Here is a 26088-nt window from a genome sequence, read left to right as displayed (position 1 = left end):
TAGCTTCACTTGTAAACTACAGATCTAGGCCATTCTGAGTCACCTTCCTACTAAATGACATCTACTCTGCAGGCTGTCAGCTTAAACTAAATTCGATGGAAAGACAGGAATCTCAAAGAATTGCTTGTGTAGAAGAGTGACGTCCAGATCAGTGCTCACATTGGTGTAGGGGCAGCTGTGTGAGCCCAGCATTGGTTTGGTTTGATCTGCTGTCTGGCCAGTCAGCCTGCATTCAGCCACAGCATGTATTGCTTGGCGTAGCTGATCGCTTTAAGCGTCAGTAAGGAGTTGTGGCATTGTTGTTGGGAAGAGAAAGAAAAGACTTTCAGGGGAGAGTATAGTAATAAAGGGCATGAATAGGACTATCATGGGGGCGAAGAATACAGAAGACAGATCTAGAGGAAATCAGCTTTTACTCATTCTACCAAAGATCCAATGTATTGTTCAAAAGGAACCACCTAGGCTCTGGGTTTCTTTCTTCACATTTGGTACCTTGCTGTAGAAAAGCATGGAAACTTTTGCTCAATGGCTAACATCAGTTATCTTGTTTTGTAAGTCATCTAAGTTTAACGAACGTTTTTGGCTTTGTGCAATTTAAAAATGGGTTTTTTTTTCCCCTCTAGTAATAGATGCCATTTCATACGCTGCAAATCTGCTGTTTCACCTACCTCTTCCATTTTTTCCTTATTGCACATTGCTTCTGTATATTGTTCTAGTTACTACTATTTTAAGTGATAACTATATTTATCCTCAGAGAGGACAGTGTATTTAAAATTATTCAAAAAGGTGAATTTTCTTTTGTGTTTGAAAGGATGTCTAATTCCAATTCAAGCTACTTAGGTTCTCGCAGCATGCTGTAGAAAAACATAATCTGTTAATACTTAGACACACTTTCACTACTGTGTTACAGAAATGGAAACTTTGAAACGTTCTGCTACATTTGATGTCCTTGATCTTTTCTGAATATGGAAAAAAACCTCACAAGACCCAGAAGATAGATGTAGTCTAAGAACAGTCTTCAAGTGAAATCCTTGTAATGCGTAGTTCAAGAAAATGTGTTAGGACATTTAGGTTCACCACTGGGAGTCTGCACAGATTAATCTCAGGACTTCTGCAGACATTGTAGCTCCTTCCATGCACATCTAGGTGTAGATCCTAATCTGTGCATGTACTTTGGTGTTATGCGTGTCAGCAGTACAAAAAGCCTCTCGAACACTTAAGAATATTGCCATTCTGTTTGGTAAGTTCAGTCATGCCACTGACTGACTCTATGGGTCAGCAACTGAATTCTTTTTCTCTGCAATTCATTAATTTGTTTCAAAGGTTATGCTTATCTGCGTAAAGCTAAGCATTTAAGTGCGTTGCTGTATCGTTATGTATAATTGCCTGCATATTTTGAGTACTTTTGAGACAGCTACTGTTTTGCTTGCCTTTTTGTGGTTTTTTTTTTTTTTTTTTTTGGGGGGGTGGGGTGGGTGGAGGTGGGGTGGGTAAAGGTCTTCAAAATCCTGGTAGTAAAATACAGTTCTTATATAGCTTTCATAAGAAAAATGATGCGCTCCTAAGTTAGTAAGTTACTGCTGTCTTTGAAATAGCGTAAGTGAGCAGGCCTGATTAGTATTCTGAAAAAGCCTCTTGCAAGTTGTTTACCAAGGTATACCAAGATTTCAATATGAGTGCTCCTTTTTTTCAGATTTAGAAGGAAATGCCTGTCAGAACAACCAGCTGCTAAAGATAATTCTGGCCATGCATCAACTTATCATCTCTTCTGCAGACATGCTCCAGAAACTCATTGATCTATATCCTTTGTAATATTCAGCTGCTGTTAAGGTAATATTAGATAGCTTTACAACTTTGAAATGCGTAAGTAGAGAATATTTAATCTATGGGTGTATTACTGTTCCACTGATTAAAACAATATACTTGTTCAATACAGTTTTTGGTTGTATCGTGCAGTTTTGTTTGGTTTAGGGTTGAGGTTTTTTGTTTTTTTTGGTTTAGCTTATCATCCACAGAGAAAGTGATGAAACTCCAATTTAAAGTAAGATTGAATGACCCTCCATTGGCTGTGGAGGGAATATCTAGCAGGTGTTAGATAAATGTATTTCCTCAGTTAGGTACTGTGAACCTGGGCCTACATTTCAGATTTCTTTCTTTCTGTCCTCCGTACAAGTAGCAGAGCAAAGAACAAAAGTGCAATTTTTGAAAATATTCTGATTGTATCATCTAGAAAGGAAATTTTCAGCAGATATGATTTCTAACTCACATACTCAACATTCCAATGCACTGAAATAAATCATAAGCTTTTCCTTCCTATTTGTTCCTGTTTTGAGGTGACTGCCTGGACTCATACATGTGTGTTTCCGGCTCATTAGATTTTTCACTACAAAGCTACTGGGTCATATTGGCAATATCAGCCTTTCTTAGGAATTTTTGATTGTGGAATATGTTACCTGACTTCTTAGCTTTATGGAATGTTTACTCCTAATTAGATGAGTGCAGTACAGGAAGCAGACCTGACATGCTAAGAATGTCCAGCCAATTTTGGTGAAATTTAATTTAGATAATCCTTTCCTTTCTTCTCCCAAACTCTGTATCTTACTGGCTTTTAAAAGCAGCATCATTTACAACAGAGCTTTACTCTAGTGTTGTATTTTGACTGTCCTGCTCTTTATCTAACCACAAGTGTTAGCCAAGTGTGCTAAGCTACAACTATGGTGTAGCGTTGCGTTTAACTTTGGCTCATATGCTCTTCGAAAATGGAAGAAAGTAATTGCATGTTTCTGAGAAGTAGTGTTTTCTACAGTCAGAGAAGTGATTCAAACTTTTATCAAATTTGCATATTTTGCAAGCTTGGTTTTTGAGTCTGTGTATAGCTCCCTGTAAAGACACTGAAAGGTGAAGACAGTTTTGAATGTTTCAGGTAGTCTGGGCTCTTGTATTTCCAAAATCCTTGCAAATGTCCCAGTTTCACTATTTTTCATGCCCTAAATTATGTGAATGATTTTAGATGGTTATGGATGATTTGTAAGCCATCTAACTTCAGACATTCAGTTCAGGACCCTTCAAAGGATTTGGGAACTTAACTCAGACCTCGCTAGTTCTAAGTGCTTAAATTAGGCTGACCGTAATGTGAGTGCTTAAATTGTGGATGGTGTGTCCCCTCAGTTGCAGTAGATTTAGGCTGCAGTTAATTTCAGTCAGATTGTAGGAGGATCCACAAGGTTTTTCATTAAGTTATATTTTTTAGTACTGATAATACGTACGTAATCTACAGCAGAAGAATCAAGATATGCATAATAATTTTCCCAAATTGATTTTACATGTCTTTAAAAGACAATGGCTACAATATCAAAACATGTTTTATAGAGCTAAGAGACTAAAAATATGGGTGTTTCTTTTCAGTTGTCACAGCAAGTCAAGTGAAAACTGTTGTGTAGTTAGAAAGGTGAGGTTTTTCTCAGCAAGCAAGGAGACATGTTTCACATTTTTTTCTACCATTGTATGCCACTAGTTATGTTTAAAAGAAAATAGCATCTTTTTTTAAAAAACTCCAGTGAATCGTAATTAACTGAATGGGAGTTTTTCATAGAAGTAGTAGTTGATAAATTTGCTATTACGGTTTCAAATTTTAGTGAGATGTGCTAGTGCATGATTTTTATTAGAAACTGTGAGGCATGTTGCAAAGAAACACATGCAGAAAGCAGAATCATTTTGCTACTCAACACTACTCAGCACTTGGGCGGCCACATCAGTATTACTCATAGTAGTCATATTTACAATAAACTTTTGCTAACAATCTTGGGATATACTTTGTATACACTTGTGTAAAACCCTGGTCTTGTCTTATATGCCATCACTAGAATGATTCCTGTTGCTTACAGGTACGGAAGTGTCAAGCATGTTATGTTTCATATCATGTGAATAGATGTGGTTTTCCTTAACAGTTTTCTACCTATCTTAATGCTTTAGAAAATAAGTCTTCAATGCTGTGTGTAAAGATATGCTATTTTGTGAGGTAAGAATATTCTTGGTAGCTATTAGTCTGCAGCTATCCATGTATCATACATAAGAACACTTCTACATCTTAAGCTGACATTAAAAAGAGAAACAGCTATACTGTTTCAGCTTTTCTAAGTTCACTTTAGCATCTTTACACAAAAAAAGGCCCAACCGGCTTTGTGCAGATCCATTGAAGTCAGTGCACGTCACAATTTTGGACAGCAGTCTGTATGAATCTGTATCTTAAACATCAGTGAAAATTGACAGTGCTCAGGAATTGATAGCATAGTGTCTCTTATTATATTGGTCTGTTAAGAAAATGAAGTGGGATGGTGCAGCTAATATTAAGCAAAACTGTTGTATTTGGTAGGTAATTCTTAGTAATTCTACTTAGTCACTTGCAATGATCCCGGATTGCTTTTTTTTTTTTTTTTTTTTTTTAATTAAGGTTAGTAAAGTTTGATATCTCACTTTAGAGAAAACAGAAGAGGGGGAATAAAGATGCAACTCTGGTAATAGATTAGCATATAATATCTCTTTTTTACACAAAGTGGGATATAAGTAGTAACAGTTAGGAAAGTAAAATTTATTTTAAATGATGATTTTATTATCTCGAAGTAAATTATTGGTTAGGTCAGAATGCTTTGGTATTATATGTGGTCTGGGAACATTTTGCTTCTTGGCAAATTCATATATACATGCATCCAAGAGAATGTGCATTTCCGTTTTTCCAACAAGCACAGACTTTTACATGCATGGGTGTACTGGGTCTGGCTGAGAAGGAGTTAACTTTCTTCAGGGCAGCCCCTGTGATGCTGCGCTTTGCATCTGTGAGTAAAACACATTAATGTTTTAGCTGTTGATGAAAAGTGATTACACTGCCCCACCCCCCCCGCCCCCAGCTTGTAGGCTGGGGATGAGCTTGCGGTTGGGAAGGGCAGCTGACCTGAATTGACCCAAGGGGTGTTCCATGCCATACAGCATCATGCTTAGCAATAAAAACTTGGGGGCTTGTCATTCCAAAGCAGCTGTTGGTTGGATACCGGCTGAGCATCTTGCGAGAGATGGTGATTGCCTTTGTATCACTTGTTTGATTGGCTTTTTTCTTTCATTCAGTTATTAAACTGTCTTTATCTTGGCCCATGTATTTTTACCACTTTTGCCGTTCCTATTTGCTCCCCCATCCCACTGCAGGGGGGAGGAGTGAGCAAGCACCTGGGTGGGTACTCAGTTGCTGGCCAGGGTCAACCCACCACAGTGGGTGACAAGTCACGTAGAGGAATTAAAATACAAAATGTGTGGCTGAAACAGTTTGTAGAAGAGTGTAGTTCTCTGAAAATATTTTGTGCATGTGAGACTGAATCACTGTATACTATTAAATATATTTAATTAGTAAATTTTTTTCAGTTTATAGATAAAATTCTGACTAGCACAGTGCATTGTTTGTGCTTTTTTTGTTTGTTTTTTTTATGTCCAGACCGAATAAGTTCAAGTTTTAAAGGAATATATAAAATTATCTGGAAGTTCATGAAGAGAAAACCAGCATGCATTTTTTTTTGCAGATTTAATGTGAAACTAAAAATTTTAATATTGAATTTATTGCAGACATATATGTAGTATATGGCATTAAGCCAGGTGGTTCCTAATTTGTTTTTAATCTTGCAATTCTGATTGCTGATAAAATCAAGGTAGCCTAGCAAAAGCACCTAAAAGCAAGATTTATTCCCTGAAGTTGGTCAAGAGGAAATACAACTCATAAAAAGGAGCATAAATTTCAACCTTGCTGATGTTAGAGCAAAACCTTTATTTTTTGTCTTTCTGTATTTTCAATGTGCAATAGGTATTGGATTACAGAGTTCTGGGTTATGTTCAAAATGGACTCTAAACTATCCACAACTATGGAGGAATTTCAGGAACTGGTTAAAGCTAATGGTGAGGAGTTACACTGTCGTCTGATCGACACAACTCAAATGTGAGTGCCAAAGTCTCGGAAAACAAACCTGTGCTCTGAATTTCCTTTATTCAAATATAATGTCTCTCCAGTGTAGCAGGATAATGGTCCTATAGTGTGTTAGCTTTAATAAGTCATGTTATCTATCCTTAGAAGAGTTTATACATCGTTATAGATTAAAATTCAACCTAAGCCATTCTTGAAAGGCATTCTGTTCCTCTACATAATTTAACTGCTGTGTAGGCTTTGTGCTGATTTTCTATGCTAGATAACTTACTCCATCCAGGGAACTTAGAAAATCTGTAAAGGTCTAATGATTTTGAAAGATCACTTGAAGTCAATGAGAAAGGAGAATACATTTTGATTGGATAACGGATGAGGTACAAAAAGTGTGTTTGTATTTTTAACACCAAAGGTAAGTGAGAAGATACAGTTTATTATGTTGTCAAACTCTTGATACTATTTTATGTGATTTTAGTTATAAAATTACTTATCCTGTCAAGAATAAATCCTACAGCTGTACATCACATAGTTCTTTTTTGGGAAGAGAACCTTCCTTGTACTATGAGAGTATGATAGTTCTGTGGAACTCTATAATAGTGTCAAATTGTACTTTGGTTGGAAATGTACAGGTAAAAGCAGAGCAGAATTTTGCATAGATTTTATATCTGATTATGAAAGAGGGTATTTAGTTTTTCACATCCAGAATTAAATTTCATTACTCCATGGGCAAATAGCATAGGGGGACAGTTCATACTCAGAGGCTGGTCAAGGAAATCTGTAAGAATTATTAAATGGAGGAGCACTGGGTGTGTTCAATGAAGACAAAGTTACAGTGGTTCTGGAAGTGTGATATATAATCTCATGCTGTTTATGTACTTATGTGCTACATCAATATAATAAAGATTAAAAGTAATGTTTTTGTTGTATAATCTCTAATGCATGAAAGGAGCTTGTTTAGAAATTAGAATAATTCACTTTCTATTGCAGTAAGGCATGAAAACAGTGTTACTTTTGTATTAGGGACAGAGGAAAAGTTTGCTCTTCGGAAGTTAACTCAAGGTAACTCTCTTTTAAAATTTGTCAAAAAGAAATTCTAGGGATTGGTCTAGAAAGCTGACACAGCGTGTGAAGGTCAACACCAGTAAGAAACGGAAAGTCTCGCTTCTTTTTGATCATCTTGAGCCAGAGGAGCTGTCAGACCACCTTACATATCTTGAATTTAAGTCTTTCAGAAGAATATCAGTAAGTGACATTTATTTATTTATTTATCTTAAACAAAGATGGAAAGGATGTAGAAAAGATGGGAGAGGGATATTATTAAAAGATCAACCTTGCATTGGAAGCCGTTGGCCAAGCTGAGTCTGTGTCCAGACACTTTGTTTTATTAGTGTTGAAGGTGGCCAGCGGTACTTAAAAATTCTGAATACATTACCCTTTTCCTGCAGTCATTTGAGGGAGAGTGAACCTTTTAAGCAACTGTAGAACAGAGTTGGGGAAAGGTCAGTTGGAAGGAAGAGGAGTAAACCATTTGATCTTCCAAGTAATCTTTTTGTTAGAACAAATGGTGTCATTGGGCACAGGAACAAACAGCTGTCTTTGAAATCAGTAATCAGGCTGAAATGGGATGAAGGATACTTGGAATATTCTCTTAGAGTGCTAACCTCCTGTGATTGTAGGAAACTGCAACATTCTTATGCAGTGACTAATGGACTGTCTGTGTAGAAGATGTCCACTGGACTCCGCTTGCCATTTTTGAGTGTTCATAACAAAGACTAGGGTTGGGAAAGCACTTGAGAAAATGCCTTTTTTAATGTAAAAAGGATTTAAAATATGTTAACAGGCAAGCTTTCAAGTACACAAACAGCTCTTAAGGATTTCTCTTATTTATGTTTTCTTTCATTTGATTTGTTTTCTTAGCTATGTTGGTAACCAATAAGATGCTAACTTCCCTGTGCACCTTGGCTTCACTTGCATCCTTATGTGCTACAACATTACTTTTATTCAAACCTGATACAGTTCACACACGGAAAAGAAAAGCGAATATTAGAGGCTAAAATCTAAGATGGTTGCGAAGTCAGTGTGATGATAACAGTGAAAGCAAAGTGGTTTTTTTTTTAGGTTTTTTTGTTTGTTTTGGTTATTTAGTGGGTTTTTTTGAAACACTACAATTTGCAGATGAAGTCTTGTAAGGAAAGAGGCTCTCAATAGATTGTGGAAGGTTTCAGAGTCATGTGTTAGTGTAGTTTATCTTGAGCTGACGATACATGACTCTTCGTGTTTTGGGTTAAATTCAAAAAGCCATAGAACCAAAGTCATGCACAGATTGCTGTCTGTAGGCAGTAATAATATGCAAAGCTTATATAAGTTAACATTTTCAAGCTCTGTGCAGACATAAAGTAATTAATGACTAATGAACATAACAAGGATGATTGCAGTCACAGTATCAGATGTGTCATAGAATTCCAACAGTTACATACTTGTATACGTTTTTTTATGCAGGGTCCCCTGCATATGTTTTGGGATAAATTGAGTTTACTGAGAACTCAGACCAGAAAATAATGTTAATAAATAGCTATATTTGTTAACTCTTTGCAGAATGTGTTCATGATATGCTAAGCCACAGATTCCTTTTGTTATAGAAACATGTTAAAATATACTGCGAGAAGGCTGCAAATGACCTGCAGTGTTATTAGTCACTAGAATAACTATTCATAGGTTCAGTCATTTGAAAGTCAGAAAGGAACAGTTGATCCCCTGAACACATAGAGCACTAGCAAAATCTTCCACAAGATACCATGTATCTTACAGCAAAGAGAAATGCAGAGTGGTGTTCACAGGGTAATGACTGCAGGTATGCTGGTGTTTGGAAACCATTTTAATTTATGGTTATAAAAAACATGGAGGCTACACTGTTTTGTAAGAATCTGGATTCTGCTTTTCTGTTGAGGCTCATGTTAGTCATTGCAATATCAGACTGTTGCATTATTGAAGTACCTGGATTTCTTTACCTTATCTGCAACTAACAATCCTGTTACAGCTAACCTCGTTAATAAATTCTTTTACCAAAATTATTTTGAAAATTTCAGTAGTATGTTAGATATAAATTTGTTCAGCATTTAAAAAAAAAATTCTGAAGAAGAGAGCTGCTGAGAACAAAATATAGAATTGAAAACTTATCTCTCTGTATTAGACTAGTTGCTTAAATGTCAAGATCCTGCCGAATCTGGCTGGGGTTCAAAATTCAAAGAATAATTGTGAGTACTATGTAAACTCAGAGGCAGCTTTACTTATTAATGTTTATGTTTCTTCCATTTTTTATTTAATAAGAGGACAAATCCAGAGATGTCTGCTGTCATGTCTTGTTTTTAAAGTTTCAGTAGTTATTACGTGGATTGAAAAAGGTTAAAAAGTGGAGAGAAAATTAGAGAGGGAGAGCAAGAAACAAACAGCAGCTCACAATTTATAACTTTTTCTTAAGTTTCAATGCCATTCAGCATATTCCTGTGGCCTTAAGAAAGGATTAGGTGTCTAATAGAGCAGTGAATGTTTTTGGTAAGATGCTCATAGATGGTCATAGTAAGAATGGATGTATAAATCCCATGTCACATTTTCTGATGATTCAAATTCTTGTGTGTTCTTGTTAATGGATAAATCAGAAGAATGGATAAACATTGCATCAACAAAAACAAATGATTACTTCTTTTTGATATTAAACAGATTTTTTTAAGCCATTCTTCCCATTATCATGTACAGGTGTCAACTGAACAATTTTAGATTGCTTTGGTTAAATAAGAGAATCTCACAAGCTGTATTAAAAATATTAAGGAATCTGTAGCCCTCATTCTTGAAGGTCTTGTCTCAGGTATATTAATTTTATTGAACTTGCTTTCTGTATTAGCGTAGTATAATTCAGAAGTGTGCCCTAACTGTGTAATCCGAACACTGAAATTCCTTATACTTCCTTAAACTATCACTTAGTTACTAGATTACTTAGTTACTTTAAATTCCATTTAACCTTCCCTGTAGAAGCCTACATTCAATGAATCGATGGAGCCACTGAGGCTGGGAGGAAAGCCCCAGTTCTACTTGTCCTAGGGTTTATAAGAGCCAAGGCTACTGAGATACACATGATGCAAATGATGTGATACAAATTAAAGTAAAAAGATACTTTCAGTTGATCCAATTAGTTAAAGCCTTCTGCTTTGACAAAGGAGAGATTTCAGTCTTACAGATATTTAAGGTGTAAAATATATCTTGTATATTTCATTTAAACAGCAGAGCTGTATCTGCACACAGATCACGAGGTATATAAAACTGTAGATGAGTTTTCATTTACAATTAACTTTTTTTAAAGTTCTCAGATTATCAGAACTACATTGTGAATAGTTGTGTGAAGGAGAATCCAACAATGGAACGATCAATTGCTCTTTGCAATGGTATCTCTCAGTGGGTGCAGCTAATGGTTCTCAGCAGACCAACGCCACAGCTTCGGGCTGAAGTGTTCGTCAAGTTTATTCATGTTGCACAGGTCAGTTAAATTTTGACATGTGTTCTATTTATTTTGTCTTTCTCTGATAGAGCCCCTTAATTGCTATTCCCATGCTACTACTGTAGGGTCAGCTGGGAGTGGTGGCACTGGCCTCCTGGTTCGTACATACAGCATGCATATTTGTGTGTGCTGTGGCTTCATACCAAGTATTTAGATACTACTGTGTCATGGCACCATGACTTTCTCCTATCCGTTCTGAAGAAACTGTTTTCACTGAGAAACTAGACTTGCTTTTGAAGCAGCTGGTGAGATTCCAAGCTGTGACCTCATACCTTTCCAAAGCTTGAACCACTGTCCTGCCTTTGGCTCTAATTAAAAGCATTTCTACCAGATAGACCTTACTGGATAGAAGCAGAGCTATGGTCCTGTTGGTATTCTTTGCATGCTAATTCAACTGCAGTCGTAACCAACATAATAGGCAGCATTTCCTAGTTGTGGCAGACTGTAGGAAGGGGGAGAAGGACTGAGGAAGTCCTTTGAAGATTTACTGAATCTGCAGAATTGTTATCTGATATAATAACAGCAGAATAAGTATGTGTTACACACAGTAAAATCACAATTCATTACCAAAATTAATGAAGTCCAGTGGATAGTGGCACAAAACCTCTAAGACTTTAGAGGAAATACAGAATTTGAACCTTTAAATAATAAATACTGATTTTTTTTTTTGTATGCCAACACAGAAGCTCCACCAGCTGCAGAATTTCAATACATTAATGGCAGTGATAGGAGGTCTCTGTCACAGTTCCATTTCCAGACTCAAGGAAACAAGCTCATGTGTTCCTCATGATGTAATTAAGGTTGGTATTTCTCCTCTAAGTTTTACAAATAAGATAACCTTTAACTTTTTTGTAATTGCCCCCACAAAAAAGAAGCTTACTTCATTGGATAAGATGGAGAGAAAGACGGGATGTGGGGGTGGGGGAGAAAAACTAAGACTTCCGTTTGTTTTGGAGGGGTTTTCTTTGTCATTTCATCTCTACGTCACCAGTAACTCCTACACTTCCAACCCCACCTTTCTTCAAGATTTGTATAGCTTCTCTGAAGTTTCTCTTTAATATTCAGATGTGACAAGCTGCATTTTCATTTACATGCAGTAGTACAGAATAGCATTCAAACATGGTGGCACAGAATGGGATCCTAGAACATTTGAAAGCAAAGCTGTTGTCATCCATAGCAACACTGACCAAACTGAATTTATGAAATGCTAGCACAGAGCTCTGTACTTCGAGTTTAAAACTGAAAGGACTGGTTTTGTTCATCTGATCTTTCCTTATGACAGATTTTGTCTCGTTCAGTCTTGAACAAACTGAGCCATAATACACACACATTAGAATACAGTGGAACGTTTAGGAATCAGTTAAAATTTCCGATTAAATTCTTGTGAAATACAGATGCTCATATTGCTGAGATTGCAGCTACTAAATCTGTGAAGAAACGCATACTTTTCAGCAGTGAAGTGGCTTCTTAAGAGACTAATATGCTTTATTGTTTTATCTTATTTGGGACCATAAATATTTCATGTAGGTATCTAATGGACCTGTTTTGATCACAGTGTGATCAGCTTGAATGAACTGTACATACCTGGAGTATGACCTCCCACTGACAATGGCTGCAGCTTTCATGATCTGCAAAACCAGTTAGCAAGCTTATTTTAGAATAAGCATGGGGTTTTGAAAAATTTTGTTATTATGAAAAGTGAACTGCATATGTGTCAATCATATGAATAACTTTTTGCATCAAGTTCGTGAGGGTTAAAAATCAAGGAGTTAGACAGGAACTTCCACATGAAAACATTGGTCCATTGATTTTGTAACACTGAGTCAACTTTGTACCTGTGTTGTTTTAAACAAGGGAAATACTTATACTGCTAGACTTGAGATTCATTTGGCCTTTACAAGTCCAATATATTGTTTCTTCTTCATTTCTGTGGAACAAAAGTTTTCTTAAAGACACAGATGTGCCACCTTCAACTATAGTAGGAGTTCTGGTCACACTGTGACGGGACTGTAGCACAGTCTAGGGTTTCTCTGCCAGGACTTTCCAGTTCCAGCAATTCCAGCTGGTGACCTGGAAGCCAGATAAGTGCCTTACACATTTTAAGGTGGAGGTGGTTGGTTTTATGAAGGCCAGACAGCTTGTGCTGTGCTTATGCATTAATTGCACGCACGACTTCTTGATTTGAGAGGATGCTATTTCTTGTCATTGACTAAATAGGAATGTAGGAATACCAGCATTGTAGTTTAGACTATAGGTTAACTGTCTAGAATTATGTATTATAGATAGTTAAATTAGGTGAAGTGAATACCTAGATTTCATTTGAAGCCTAAAGTTTTAAAATCCTTTTCAAGAGTCATTGTGAGTAAACTCCTTAACAATAAAGTGGGAAGTTGATGTGCTGGATGACCAGAACAAAAACAGTAACCAATTTTGATTTTTGTTCTCTTTTTATTTTTAGGTGTTTAATGAAATGACAGAACTGCTTTCATCTTACAGAAATTATGATAGTTACCGACGTGCCTATAACGAGTGCAGTAACTTTAAGATCCCAATCCTTGGGGTCCACTTGAAAGACTTGATATCACTTTATGAGGGCATGCCGGACTACTTAGAGGACAAAAAAATTAACATATACAAACTGTACTCTCTGTATAACCACATAAATGAGCTGGTACAACTCCAGGAAATGCCACTTCCCCTGGAGGCTAATATGGACCTTGTTCATTTGCTTACAGTAAGTCCATTAGATGAGATAAATACCTCCATTTAAAAAATAGTTGTTCAAAAGGTATATGAAATTAAGTAGAGAATTCCATTAATTATAAATACATAATATTGTAAGATTTTTTTTCCTTAAGGAAACATACAATAACAGAAGAAGACAAAAAGTTAGTGATACTGATTTATCTGGCAGCAAGGGTAGAGGTGCCAGTTCAGCAGTATGCTTCCAGTTATTCCTACAAGGGAAGGAAATGTTTATTTCTGCTTCACTATAGTAGTATGCATTCTTTCTGTACTTTCACTAAGGAAGCACTCTGAATCTTCTGCTTAAATAGGCAGAAAGGTACAAAGCTTCCTTAGATGCACCTTGGAGGCAGATTGCTTAAAAAACTTCTTTGTGTTGAACACACAAACTTTCACGTAGAAGTTAGTCCCTCACGATGTGTAGGGTTAAACATACCATGTTTCTAGCCAAGTTTCTTCTGGTACTGAAAAAACTGTCTTGACACAAACATTAATCAAATATAGTTGTAGTATTACTCTTCCAGTCATATCTAGTTAGTGCCATGTTACTAACTAGATTAATACTACATAGGACATATGTCACAACAATGATTTTAGCTTCTAGTAAGTTAAAATACTACCTTTTATTAAAATGGCAAAACTACCTTTTCTCAGTTTTGTTTAGCCTTAACAAGTACCTCAGCTTGGAAAAAATAGATGGCCTGCTTCCAGTTTCTGGTTACAAACCCTGTTTCAGCAAAAAGCTAATAGATAAAAGTGCTTATGTGCTTGAGATTATTTATTCTGTCTGGGAGCACTCATGTGTGAAATTAAGCACATATGCCCAGGGCCTGGAATAGAGATAACATGAGGTGGTGAATTTCTTTCTGCTAAACGTTTTAAATGTTTTGTCTCAAATTATTGTAAGTTCCTTTTTTTCCCTGTTTTTTTAATAATAATGTTTTATAAAAATTACTATCACAAATATATATAACTTTGGCTACAATTTCATGCCGTTATATATGACAAGACATAAATTAAAAGAAGTACTTCATTTCAAAGCAGCAGCTTCTAATCTGTTATAATTCCAGGGCACATAAATTTTCCTGTTTATTCCCCAATTTTTCCAACAGTCTTTCTCCTTCTGTTTCCTTTAGTCATTTACTTTTCCAGTAGCGGGCAAATCAGTTTGAAGAGGTATTTGTAATTACATACAAAACTCAATAATTCATAGAAGTATCATAACATTTGCACTTCTTTTTGAGTGTCAGAGGCTCCTTTAAAATTTTGCCAAGAATCTAACATTATTCATTATTACGACTACAACAGTAATTCTTGCAGTTGTTCACAAGAAAATTGATGCATATCTGCAATTTGAGTAAATTTTTCATTGAATAAAATAGCATATTTTGGTTTTCTAGTTTATATGCATATGACTGCAGCAGTCTTGACTCTCGAACAAGTTTATATTTTCTTTGGACTTGCAATAGATTGAGGCTTATAACACATTTAAGCCTGGCTTTTCTATTCAATTGCATGTCTAGTGTGAATATTTTCATATAAATATTCAAGAAGTTTCATGTTATCAGTCTTCAATCTTAGCTTGAAATTTCTTTCCAGTGATTAAAATATTTGCTGTACTATTTTCATAGACACATGCAAAAGCAAAGGTATAAATCTGATTGTTTTTTCAAATTCCTTTATTTACCCAGGTGTAAAGTTTCTTGCTTTACATAACTGCTGTTGGCAGCTAAATGTTCTCAGTAAATACCTGCAAGTCCATCTTCTATCCTCATCATATAGTTCTTAGTTCATCATGGTCACAGCTGGATAGGATAAATATGACATGTTTAAACAAGAATTTTCTGAGAATTTGAGTTGTTGGACAGTTTCATTGGAGTGGTGCTTTTATGCTTAGTTGCACGGTAGACTTTTTTTAATATTATGGGAGTAACAGTTTTTTTCAGGTTACTTATTAATTGACTGCTAATTATCCCTACAGTCACTTGCTGTGCTGATGACTGTAGCTGTGTAATGTTACAGATTCTCAGATAATGGCAATAACAGTCTGGAATTTAGAAATGTACCTCTTTCAAATCACTGAATCCCTATGCAGCTCCAGTGCATTTTTATAGCTGCAACCTAAATTGAAAATTAATCCATGAAAAAATACTAATGCACACCAGAAGCAAGTTTATCAAACAGGCTGTTTCAAGATTAAACTAAAGTTGTGTTTTTTTCAGCTCTCCCTTGATCTTTACTACACTGAAGATGAAATTTATGAGCTTTCATATGCACGAGAGCCACGAAGTCACCGAGCTGCTGTAAGGGCCTTTACAGATTCTTAACAAAAGCATTTTTTTAGTAACGTAACTTTGATCCCTTGCATTCATTGTATTTTATTTTATGCTTAATTGAAAACATTTTACCTTTATACACTGAGCAAAATCTGTTGAAGCATACATTGGTTGATGATGAAGCCTAAGCTGGAATATATAGGAGAGTTGACACCATATCAGGTTTTATAATATGCCCACAAGCAAAGTTATTTGTGTAGAGACAGGACATCAGGCTCAATTTTGACAATTGATACTGATTCTTTTAAAAGAATAATTCTTACGTGATTCAAATGATGAAACCCATGAGTATTACATTATAGTTTTTGCTCCTGTTTTACAAATATGGAAAAGACAGTGAATTTACAGGGCTGTCAGTGAACGGTGACAATTTAAGGAACAACCACTGTTTTGGACAGTTCAGGGAAGAACTTCCCTGAAGTATCATGTAATTATCAGAAGTATGATGTAGGGTCCAACTGGCCCGTTTCTGCAGTCCTGTATCACGTAGCCCATTGTCACAAATGAAAGAAATGTAATACTGAAAATCTCCGTGTGGTACTAATTTATTAAAATAAAGTTCCATTCAATTTATTCTAGCCTTTGACACCTTCCAGACCACCGGTAGTTGCAGACTGGGCCTCAGGAGTCGCCCCAAAACCTGATCCAAAAACCATTAGCAAACACGTTCAGAGGATGGTAGATGTAAGTATGGTTAAGCCCATTTACTTTGTGCATCAGTCTCTTAGTCTCCAGGTGTGAGAAGATAAAAAGAAAGGGAAAGACACTGAACACGTTCAAAGCTGTGCTGAGTTTATAAGCACTTCTGTCCTCACAAATATACTTCTGCCTAGCTGTAAATAGCAGCAGCAGCCCGTGAGGTGTGGAACAAGTGCCTTAAATGGCTATGGAGGCAGTGGGGAGTGTGAACGCTGGGCGGTATGCTTCCAGAGTCATTCTTCCAAGGAGCCAGGCAGCCCGTTTCTGCCAGGGCCTCCAACATCATGGTATTGGTGGAGTCTGAAGGTGGACCTCTCAGCAGCTTTGTTACTAGCAGCCATTGCTTTTTCTCTCTCTTCTGGGTCACCCACTTTACTTGAAATCGTCAAGTTATCAGTTGATTGGTTCCAGAACTGAGAGAGAGATAAAGAGTTTGTCTTTGCATCTCTGCTTCATCTCTTTTCCTTCTAAACACTTCTATTATTGCTAGGTATCATTTGATACATGCTGTTTTGGAATATATTTCTAAATTTGGCCTAGATGTGCTCCTTGCCTTAGGGCCAGAGACAAACAGTAATGTCATTCCACAACTGGAAACAGGTGTCTACATGACAATTCTGTCACATAACTACTTTTCACATAACATTGACCTGATGAAACAAGCCAGGCAGCTACACTGATTTAGCTACCGAGGTAATCACTGAGAGCACTAATTGAGAGCATTAGTACAAGTTGTATATGTATGCCCAGACATGATGGTCTTAAAACGAAACTAAAAAAGAGCTGTCATTGTGTAGTGAAGTATTTAGTCCAGTCTATGTTGACTTATCCGCGCTTTGCCACAAATCGAGAAATCATAATGCTTCTTTGGTCTCAAGCAAAAGAAGCAGTTAGACTGTTGTGTAATAGATACTGGGAGAAAGTGAGAGGGGAAATCCATAAATATTGTGGAGAATTTTTAAAGTGGTAATTCAGCCCATCCTCACTGTAAACTACTCTACTATTACCTTGAACAGTCTGTCTTCAAAAATTATGACCATGATCAGGATGGATACATTTCCCAGGAAGAATTTGAAAAGATAGCTGCCAGTTTTCCATTCTCATTTTGTGTAATGGCTAAGGACTGGTGAGTACCTAATTCTGCTTATCAACTTCATAGCATCTGTTTGGGAGGGGGTCTGGGTTTTTTGTGTTTAGATTTTATTTCTATCATGAGGGTGGTAAAATCATCTTTTTCATCCACAAATAGAAGTGAAAACATAACAGACAAAAGCATCTTCTAAATTTGTTGTGAATGATGTCTTCATGAGCTTCTATCATTGGTAACCAGGCTGATGTAGGAGGAAGAACAGATAAAAGAAAAATATTTTTTCAAATTATATTCAGTATATACTACTAAAGAACTTCCCTACGATGAACTTGTCCTTCAAAAATAGAAAATTGGCAATTGTGTACTGTAGTCAAATTAAGAACATTTTTTCTTAACCTATTAAAAGCATGGAAAAATACAGTAGTGGTTATTCAGAGGTGTTATGTGAAGTAGTTTTGAAGTTGCATCACATAGGTAGATACTTCATTTATCCTTACAGGCTGCATTTTAAATGTTTAGATAAGCTTCTGTAGACTTTGGGAGCAGTTGACAAGATTACTGAGATCGCTGTAGTTTTTGGCCTATGAAACTATTGCCATTATAAACTGGAAGAAAGATATATTTAATTCTTAGGCTTTTAAGAAAATGTGTGCCTCACAAACAACTTTCTTGTTTATTTTCAGGGAAGGTCTGATTAGCAGGGATGAAATAACAGCTTACTTTATGAGGGCTAGCTCAATCTATTCCAAATTAGGACTTGGCTTTGCTCACAACTTCCAAGAGACCACTTACTTAAGGCCTACTTTCTGCGACAACTGTGCTGGATTTGTAAGCTTACTTTTTAGTAGATTATGTTAATGTTGTTTTTAATAATACTGGGTTTTATCTCATAATCACCATGTGTCATATACAGAAATGGATCTATATAGAACAGCAGTGAAGCTATACAGAACATCAGGCTTCTGCCTGTGTAGCTGTTTAAGGTAGCCTTTACACCCCTCTGGGAAGTACTGTTACCTGTTTAAACATGGCTCCTTTCTTGTGGTGTTTGGCTGTGTCACCAAACACAATCTCACAGGAAAGACTTCCAAATCCAGAGTCTTCCACTCTGTGAGGCTGTTAGAACTCATGTTCTGGTACAGACATAACATGCCCCCTGCCTGTGTTATCGAAAGATTTAGTAAAACTGACTGTCCTACCAGTCCCCAGTTTACCTGAGATCAAACAAGGATGCTGAGATGGAGTTCTCAGTCTACTCCAGCTCCATAGCTGCTCTGGGGGCTGTCAGATCTGGTGATGTATTATTCATTGGAGACTGCTCTAAGGTATTTTGTTTGTGATTGAAGGTCACACACAAAATGTTCTGTTTACCGTATGCTAAAGAGGTAAATAGTTCATATTTTGACCTTTCAATTAAAAGGGTAGAAAACCAAGATGTTCTTCAGGTTCTCAGATCTTAGAAATGAGTGGAGCTGTTAATGGATTTTTATATCTGGAGGTATCTCATGTACAGGGAAATGTATTAATATATAGTCTTTCTGTTTGTTTGAATTTCAGCTATGGGGAGTCATTAAACAAGGATACAGATGCAAAGGTACCGTTAATTTTACTCTGTAATTGATGGTGAATGACAAAAAAACCCTGATCGTCCTAAGATCCATTGCTGTGTCTATGGACCTAATTAATCTGACCTGTCAGGGAGGAGAAGACTGATGCCAGAATAGTGTGACAGGTAGATGGTCCAGAAGAAATGCAATGAAGGAACTCATAACTGACAGCTGTAACCCTCTGCAAAACGTCACTGAATTCAGAGTGTTTGGGAACAGACCCTTCTAGTCCAGTGGGTGCAAACACCAACACTGTGAAAACTGTGCAGCACATTCACAACATGTATGTTAACAGAATTTTCTTGCTTGTACAGGTGTCTTTCTCTGTAACTCCTACCATCAGAACACTGTTGCCATGTTGCTATTTTGCATTTTCACAATGAAAAGGAGTTTTAGACTTATATAGCAAAGGGATGTTGTTGGTCTGTTTACCAGATGTATGTTATTATAGGTGCAGTGTTAGAGCTGATTTTAGATGCTATAACAGAGCCACTGAATCATGTAAACTTTGTTTTGTTTACAGACTGCGGAATGAACTGTCACAAGCAATGCAAAGATCTGGTTGTGATAGAGTGCAAGAGAAGACCCAAAACTTCAGTTGCAGACAGCAGCCCAACATCTGCTCTTGCTTCCAGCCTCTGCCCAGTAGGAGTCAAAGAGCAATTCCATGGTGAGAAAAGATTATATTATTTAGATCTTTTGATCTTTTTAATCTTTCATTTACTCCTTTTTCTTCTAAAGCCGAGTTGTGCAGCATTGTTTTAGGTTTTGTTAGTTAACTGCAGTGTTTTATCCACAAATAAACTAGAACCAGGCGTAAGTGAGCCTGTACCAAGTAACACTGTTTCAGTTCTAGTTTGAATAAGTAAGGACACCCTTTCTGGGAGGACTCTTGGCACAGTACACAATGTACAGTGTACAAATTCCACAAAACCTGTCTAAATCTGCCGGACTGTCTTGAGAACTAGTTGCCATGAACTGAACAGTTGACAGGTTCCCTTAACTTTCTCAAAGACTCACAGGCTGGTCAGGGTTGGAAGGGACCTCTGGAGATTATCTAGTGCAACCCCCTGTGCTAAGGCAGGTTCACCTAGAGCTGGTTGCACAGGATTGTGTGCAGGCGGGTTTTGAATGTCCCCAGAGCAGGAGACCCCACAGCCTCTCTGGGCAGCCTGTCCCAGTGCTCTGTCCCCCTCGAAGTAAAGAAGTTTTTCCTCACATTCAGATGGAAGTTCCTGTGTGGCAGTTTGTGCCTGTTGCCCCTTGTCCTGTTGCTGGGTGCCACCAAAAAGAGCCTGGCCCCATCCCCTTGACATTTGCCCTCAAGATATTTGTAGCCATTGGTAAGATCCCTTCTCAGCCTTCTCCAGGCCACACAGGCCCAGCTCCCTCAGCCTTCCCTCATCAGGGAGATGCTCCCCTCCCCTCATAGTCTTCATAGCCCTCTGCTGGACCCTCCGCAGCAGTTCCCCGTCCCTCTTGAACTGGGAGCCCAGCACTGGGCCCAGCACTCCAGATGCACCTCCCCAGGGCAGAGCAGAGCGGCAGGATCACCTCCCTCGACCTGCTGGCCACACTGCCCCTAATGCCCCATCTTGGCCACAGGGCACACTGCTGGCTCGTGGGCATCTTGCTGCCCACCAGAACTCCCAGGTCCTTCTCCACAGGGCTGCCCCCCAGCAGGTCACCCCCAGCCCGTACTGATGTGTGGGGTTGTTCCTCCCCAGGTGCAGGACCCTGCACTTGCCTCCACTTGCCTCCTGTTTCTCCTTTCCTGGGATAAGATCTTGAGTCAATTTACTGCATATATTCTCCAGGACAAGAGGAAGGGCTGTTCACGTTTCCTAATGGAGAATTAGTGGAACACAGTGAAGACAGCAAGGACCGAACCATTATGCTCATGGGTTCCTCAGCTCAGAAAATCTCAGTGAGACTGAAACCAGCTGTGGTTCATAAAGGTACACAGACTGATTCTGCCACGCCGGCTGGTGATGCATCTCGTAGGCAGACAGAGAAGAAAGAACACAGGATGCCAGAAAATCCTTATCTCCAGGCAGCTGCACCACCCCTATGTCCAAGCCCAATTCTAGGCCGCAAAAAGGCGTATGTTAAATGGGAAAACAAGGACTCCAGCCAGAAAACGAAGGAGGAGCATCACAGCTGTAAACCTTCATATCAGGAACTTGAGCAGGTATATACATGGTGACACGACTTCTGTTTGACACAACAGTACCATAAAGTGGTTGTAGGGTATGGAGGAGTGGCTGGGTGGGAAGGTGTCACCTTACTCCTGTATCATTAATTGCCAGAACAATCCATGAGTGACATCATAAATTCTTAGCCACTTTAACTCCAGCAATGCTTTGCTTTAAGTAGAAATTTTAATACTAGTGTAGGGCACAAATTTTGAAGCCCTTGTTATGATCTTAGGACAGGATGTTACTCCATAAAACAAGCAACATAGGAAGAAATTCAGGACTCTTCAGGTGGCTTCTGTTCCCCTAAGTGACAGAACACACAGAGTGGGGAGCTCTGCTTTTGTTCAACTGACAGTCCCTTTTTCTTTTCTGGATAACTTTAAGTCACCAAGAAGTTTTGTTTTGTGAACAGACATGACGCCTCTTGCTAGATTTCACCTGCATCAGCCCCACTGTGGCTCACCTTACTCTGTGAATGTTTTGACAATAAGCTATTTGTAAGACAGTGTCACCCCAGATTTGGCCCACATTCAGGTTTGTAGAAACACCACCTTTTGAGACAGATTAAAGAGACAGTCATAGTATCAACAATGCAACTGGTGGGTAGATCCAGATGTGATTATGAGGAGCAAAGGCAAACTTACTTTCCTTAATTACTGTTGCTATTCTGAGACAGAACAACATGGAAACAGTCCAACAACAAGACCACAGCCTGATCTTTGAATGATCAGTATAACTTTCGAAGTATCCTTTGCTGTTGATAAAGTTAATGAAAGATGGTTGGCTTATTAAGACAGAGATTAAGACAATTAGCAAGAATCTTCAGTGTAGACCACTTTCAGTCAACACAATGCATTCAATATAGACAAGGGTGTGAAGCATGGATGTACTAGTAAGAACTGGTTCTTTAAAATGTCCCATTCATCTGAGTCCCATAGTTTACCTTGCTTCCTCAGCAGATCCTGACCTCAATTACTGAACAGCAGCTGATGTTGTAAGTTAACGTCTCAGATTATTGGACAACAAATTTTGCATTAGTAGAGCAGTAAAGTGTGAGCTGTGTTCTTGTTTCCCCTAGACTGCTGCTGTTATGAGAGGAACAGTGGAGGGTGGATAAAGGCAGGTTGTGGACAGGGTGTCAGACGCCAGCTGCTGGGGAGTATACACAAAGGACAGACCAGTGACTACGGAAACATTCAAGCAAGTTACTGGTTCTGTTCTGATAAGAGCTACACCAACTTAACGTTTATGCCAGTCAACCTAAACATACAATCAGACAGTCCTGAAGCAAATTCAAAATATAATACCATTCTCTTTTTTTTGCGTGTGTGGTTTGGTTTTGTTTAGGAAAGAAATATTCTAAAGGCAGACAATGAAGGTTTAAAGATCCAGCTGGAACAGGCACATAAAACAATCGAGTCTCTCACGATCCAGAGAAGAAACCATGTAGTCAATAACCTACAATACAGAGACTGCTCCTAGCAGACAAGAGAGGAAATCTCCTACGGAAGAACGTAAGACTGAAGGCGGAGCTGTGGTAAGGCACATTTATCAAGTGAATGAGAGAGAGTCTGAAGGATGTTAAACAGAAATACTCTTTACTCAACACATTTCCAGATTAAACATACACTCCCAAATGTATAAATCCATTCCTGACTTTTTAAGGTCATTTAGCATTATCTGTGCAATGAAAATACTATCTTCTGGGATTGCTTTTAAAAGGAGTGACGTTGTTGCTTAAATTTCTGTTAATGATGAAGACCATGTGGATTCCCCAGTGACTTGTCTGGCAGCAGCACACCTTACTCTACAAGTTCTTACAAAGTAGGTATTCATAAGACACTGTCGTCTCAGATTTTCCCCAAATTCAGGTTTGTAGAAACAAATGTTCAAAAAATCAGAGTATTTAAGTAAAACTGTAGAAATATTCCATTAAGAGGAACAGTTCTTTATTGTGGCTGAAACCAATTAAAATTATGAAGCGAACTGTCATCTTTCCAAAGTTTAGCAAGAATATTAAAGTAAGTGGTTAAGCTAATGATACTTGATTCTTAGACTTTAAGATAAACTGACAATTTTTTTAAACCTCTTTCAGAGCTTTAGAAGTCCTGCTGCTCAAACACTTACCTTTGTTGAGGTAAAACAGATGAAACTAGAGAGAGTTTACATTGAATACTGCTCCTGTTTTTGTGTTCCACGCCACAGCTTGGAACACTTAGCCCTACTTATTTGGCTTAAAGGATAACTTGTTGTCCACATACCGTAGATGCAGGACAAGGCTGATTATTTTTCTGTCATGTCAGAGTGGATGGCGTTGTTGAGTAGAACCTCAAGGGCCATGTGATGAGGGAATCTGTACAGTAATCCCAGTGTCACAGTTACTGTATTCCAGAGCTCCTAACTTATGATTCTAACTACTAGGGTTTCTCCATGGGTTTGTCTTCTATATTTCACATGCACTTTAGGTAAAGAGTCAAGATGAGTGTGCTCTTATGTGTGTAAATTTTGTATAGTAAAAGGTCCTAGGGAGGTAACTTAATTCTCTTAAAGCTACAAAGTGTACATATTGTAAAAGACGACAAAACAGTCTTTCAAGTTCCTGGTAAATCTGCTTATCAGAATAGCCAACTTTAAAATTGCATTTGCATTGCAAGACAGTCTGTACACTGACAGCTGCATAAAACTTGCTTGCATTTCTCAGAGGGATTCATCATCACACATTTAAACATCAGAACCTTATGACTTTGATGTTTATCTACAAAGTCCATTCAATGCTTTTCAAAACTTGTAAGTTCCAAGTCCGTTATAGGCTGAAATTTAGTCAACCCATTACAATAGCATGCGTGCTTTGTTGAAAGTGGTATAAATGTATGTTCCATCTGCAATTTACAGTCATTATCAAGTATATGAATGCTTTATTTATAACAAAGTCCATTTGAAGCTAAGTTTAAGTGATTCTAAATTCTTGGTTTGAACTCTGTTTGTGCTTGCATCCCCATGTATAAGTAAAAACAAATGGAGGGAAACTGTAGTAATAATAGATTTTGTTACCTTACTGTAAATAACTGAAACGCATAGGACAAAAACCAGCAGCTGTGACGATTGTGCAGCTTTTTTTCCTCATACACTAAACCTGAATTACTAACAATTAACATGGAATTGCACTTTGATCAATGAAGCAGTCAGAATGGCTTTCAGGTCATGACTGCAAACCTGCTTTGCCCATTTTCTGCAAGCTTCTTGATTTCGTCCTCTACTCAAGGAACTACAGCAAGGCATATTCCTAATAGGCATTTAGCAATTAAGTCTGTTTCTGCAACAATTGAAATAAAACATTCAACTTTTATCTTGTTTATGTACTTCGAAAATACCCCAAAAAGAGCAGCAAAGACTTATGAATCTTGTGCAGCTAAGACAACTGTTTGCTTGTGGTCTAAACTCTGGATTCTGACAGAATTTGTGTGTATGCATACACTTTGTGCTGGGGGGTGGAGATCATGAACAAAAGCTGTTACTTAGGGAATTTTCTTAACATCAATAGCTGGCCTATAGGCTACTGTGTTACTAGGTTGAGTACTTAATACTCAAAATTGAGTTACAATCAAAGATTTGTACAGCCTTAACTGCTAACTTAACATTTCTCTGTGTTTTCTTCTTGCTCCTACAATCTGAATGCCTTAGAAGGGATCTGTTTGCAGGAATGCCTTACAGAATAAGTATGTGGTGCTTGACATAAGCTGAAAACTTCCTTCTTCGAAGTCAGTTGGTACCTGGGGAATCTCTGAGCTCTCAAAGTACCTTCAGGTTCTCTGTTTGCCCAAAGCTCCTTACAGTTGGGGTTTTGTTTGCTTGTTTATGATGGGAGCCCCTTCTTTCTTTGGGGACTTCCTTTTTGCTGCATGAAAGACTAATAGCAGAAACTGACTACAGGGATACTGACAGAGCTACTGAACAAAAATCATATCTGTATTAATCTCCCAAGCTGCTTCATGCTAGGAAAAAAAATACAATTAAAGTACTAAGTGCTGTTTAAAAGTAATGTTAGCAAACACTGATACTGAAATTTAAATGAATTTCATATAAATGAAATTTAAATGAAAAGCACTCACCTGTATTCCTTCTCCAGGCTCAGCTGTGTTTCATGTACATACAGGAAGGAAGAAAAACCAAGTGCCTACCCCCTACCAAGTACAGTTTATTTTCAAGTGTGAATTCTGATAATTAGATATTTAATTCTTTTTAATTTCTAAATTTAAGATAAAAATAGATGGAGTCATAATCACAATTAACAATCACAATTAATTAAGGCAGGGCTACTGTTCATATTCAGATTAAACACAACTACCTTTAAATAGCATATATGTTTTTGGAAATACATTTTTGTTACAGTAGCAATCTGTTATTTTGTTGTAACTGATCTCTGTGGCAACTTGAAAAATTTTTGGTCTGATGCTGTTTGAGAAGATTGAAAAAGTGTACAGATTGTAAAGATTTTATATAAATTGTAAGATTACTGTTAACTATTTATAATAGAAAAAAAATAAAATCACAGTTCATGCCTCAGAGTTTGTATCTCAAAGAAATCTAAACCACCTGTATTCATCTTCCTTGACTCAGTCATATGAGACACTGCTGCAGAATTAACCTAGTTACCCGAGTCCCCAGTCTAGCTCCACCTTCTGAAATCCTTGGAACATTGCTTTGAGAAAACTCGGGAAGTTAGGTATTTGCGCATTGTTCTTTTGCTATTTTAATGGTTGACACAGTACACTGTTTTGCTACTCACTATTCCAAGTATTACAAAGCACAGTTCTTCATTAGCAGAAAGCACAACGCTTCATTAGCAGAATCTCTCACTTTTGTTAAAAATTCTAATTCTGAAAAGATTTCACAGCCTGACAGCCAAGT

The 26088-nt window shown here is 37.5% G+C and overlaps 1 protein-coding gene across 1 annotated transcript in view; it reads left to right on the top strand.

Moving 5' to 3' along the window:
- RASGRP1 (RAS guanyl releasing protein 1) overlaps window positions 1-25743 on the top strand; it is a 42599-nt gene extending 16856 nt beyond the window's left edge. Inside the window, exons 3-17 of the mRNA XM_080395885.1 lie at window positions 1694-1799; window positions 3956-4018; window positions 5843-5974; window positions 7045-7198; window positions 10311-10484; window positions 11189-11305; window positions 12964-13239; window positions 15473-15553; window positions 16166-16270; window positions 17302-17411; window positions 18059-18203; window positions 18933-18969; window positions 19506-19652; window positions 20800-21173; window positions 22528-25743. Of these exons, the coding sequence (XP_080252011.1) occupies window positions 1694-1799; window positions 3956-4018; window positions 5843-5974; window positions 7045-7198; window positions 10311-10484; window positions 11189-11305; window positions 12964-13239; window positions 15473-15553; window positions 16166-16270; window positions 17302-17411; window positions 18059-18203; window positions 18933-18969; window positions 19506-19652; window positions 20800-21173; window positions 22528-22662 (2156 nt within the window). The 3' untranslated portion in view covers window positions 22663-25743. The remainder of the gene's footprint in view (window positions 1-1693; window positions 1800-3955; window positions 4019-5842; window positions 5975-7044; window positions 7199-10310; window positions 10485-11188; window positions 11306-12963; window positions 13240-15472; window positions 15554-16165; window positions 16271-17301; window positions 17412-18058; window positions 18204-18932; window positions 18970-19505; window positions 19653-20799; window positions 21174-22527) is intronic.
- Window positions 25744-26088: the final 345 nt, after the last annotated feature.

The sequence above is a fragment of the Falco punctatus genome (assembly GCF_963210335.1).
Source record: "Falco punctatus genome assembly, chromosome: 7".
In the NCBI taxonomy this organism is placed as follows: domain Eukaryota; kingdom Metazoa; phylum Chordata; class Aves; order Falconiformes; family Falconidae; genus Falco; species Falco punctatus.
This window is presented reverse-complemented; position numbering and strand designations above follow the sequence as displayed.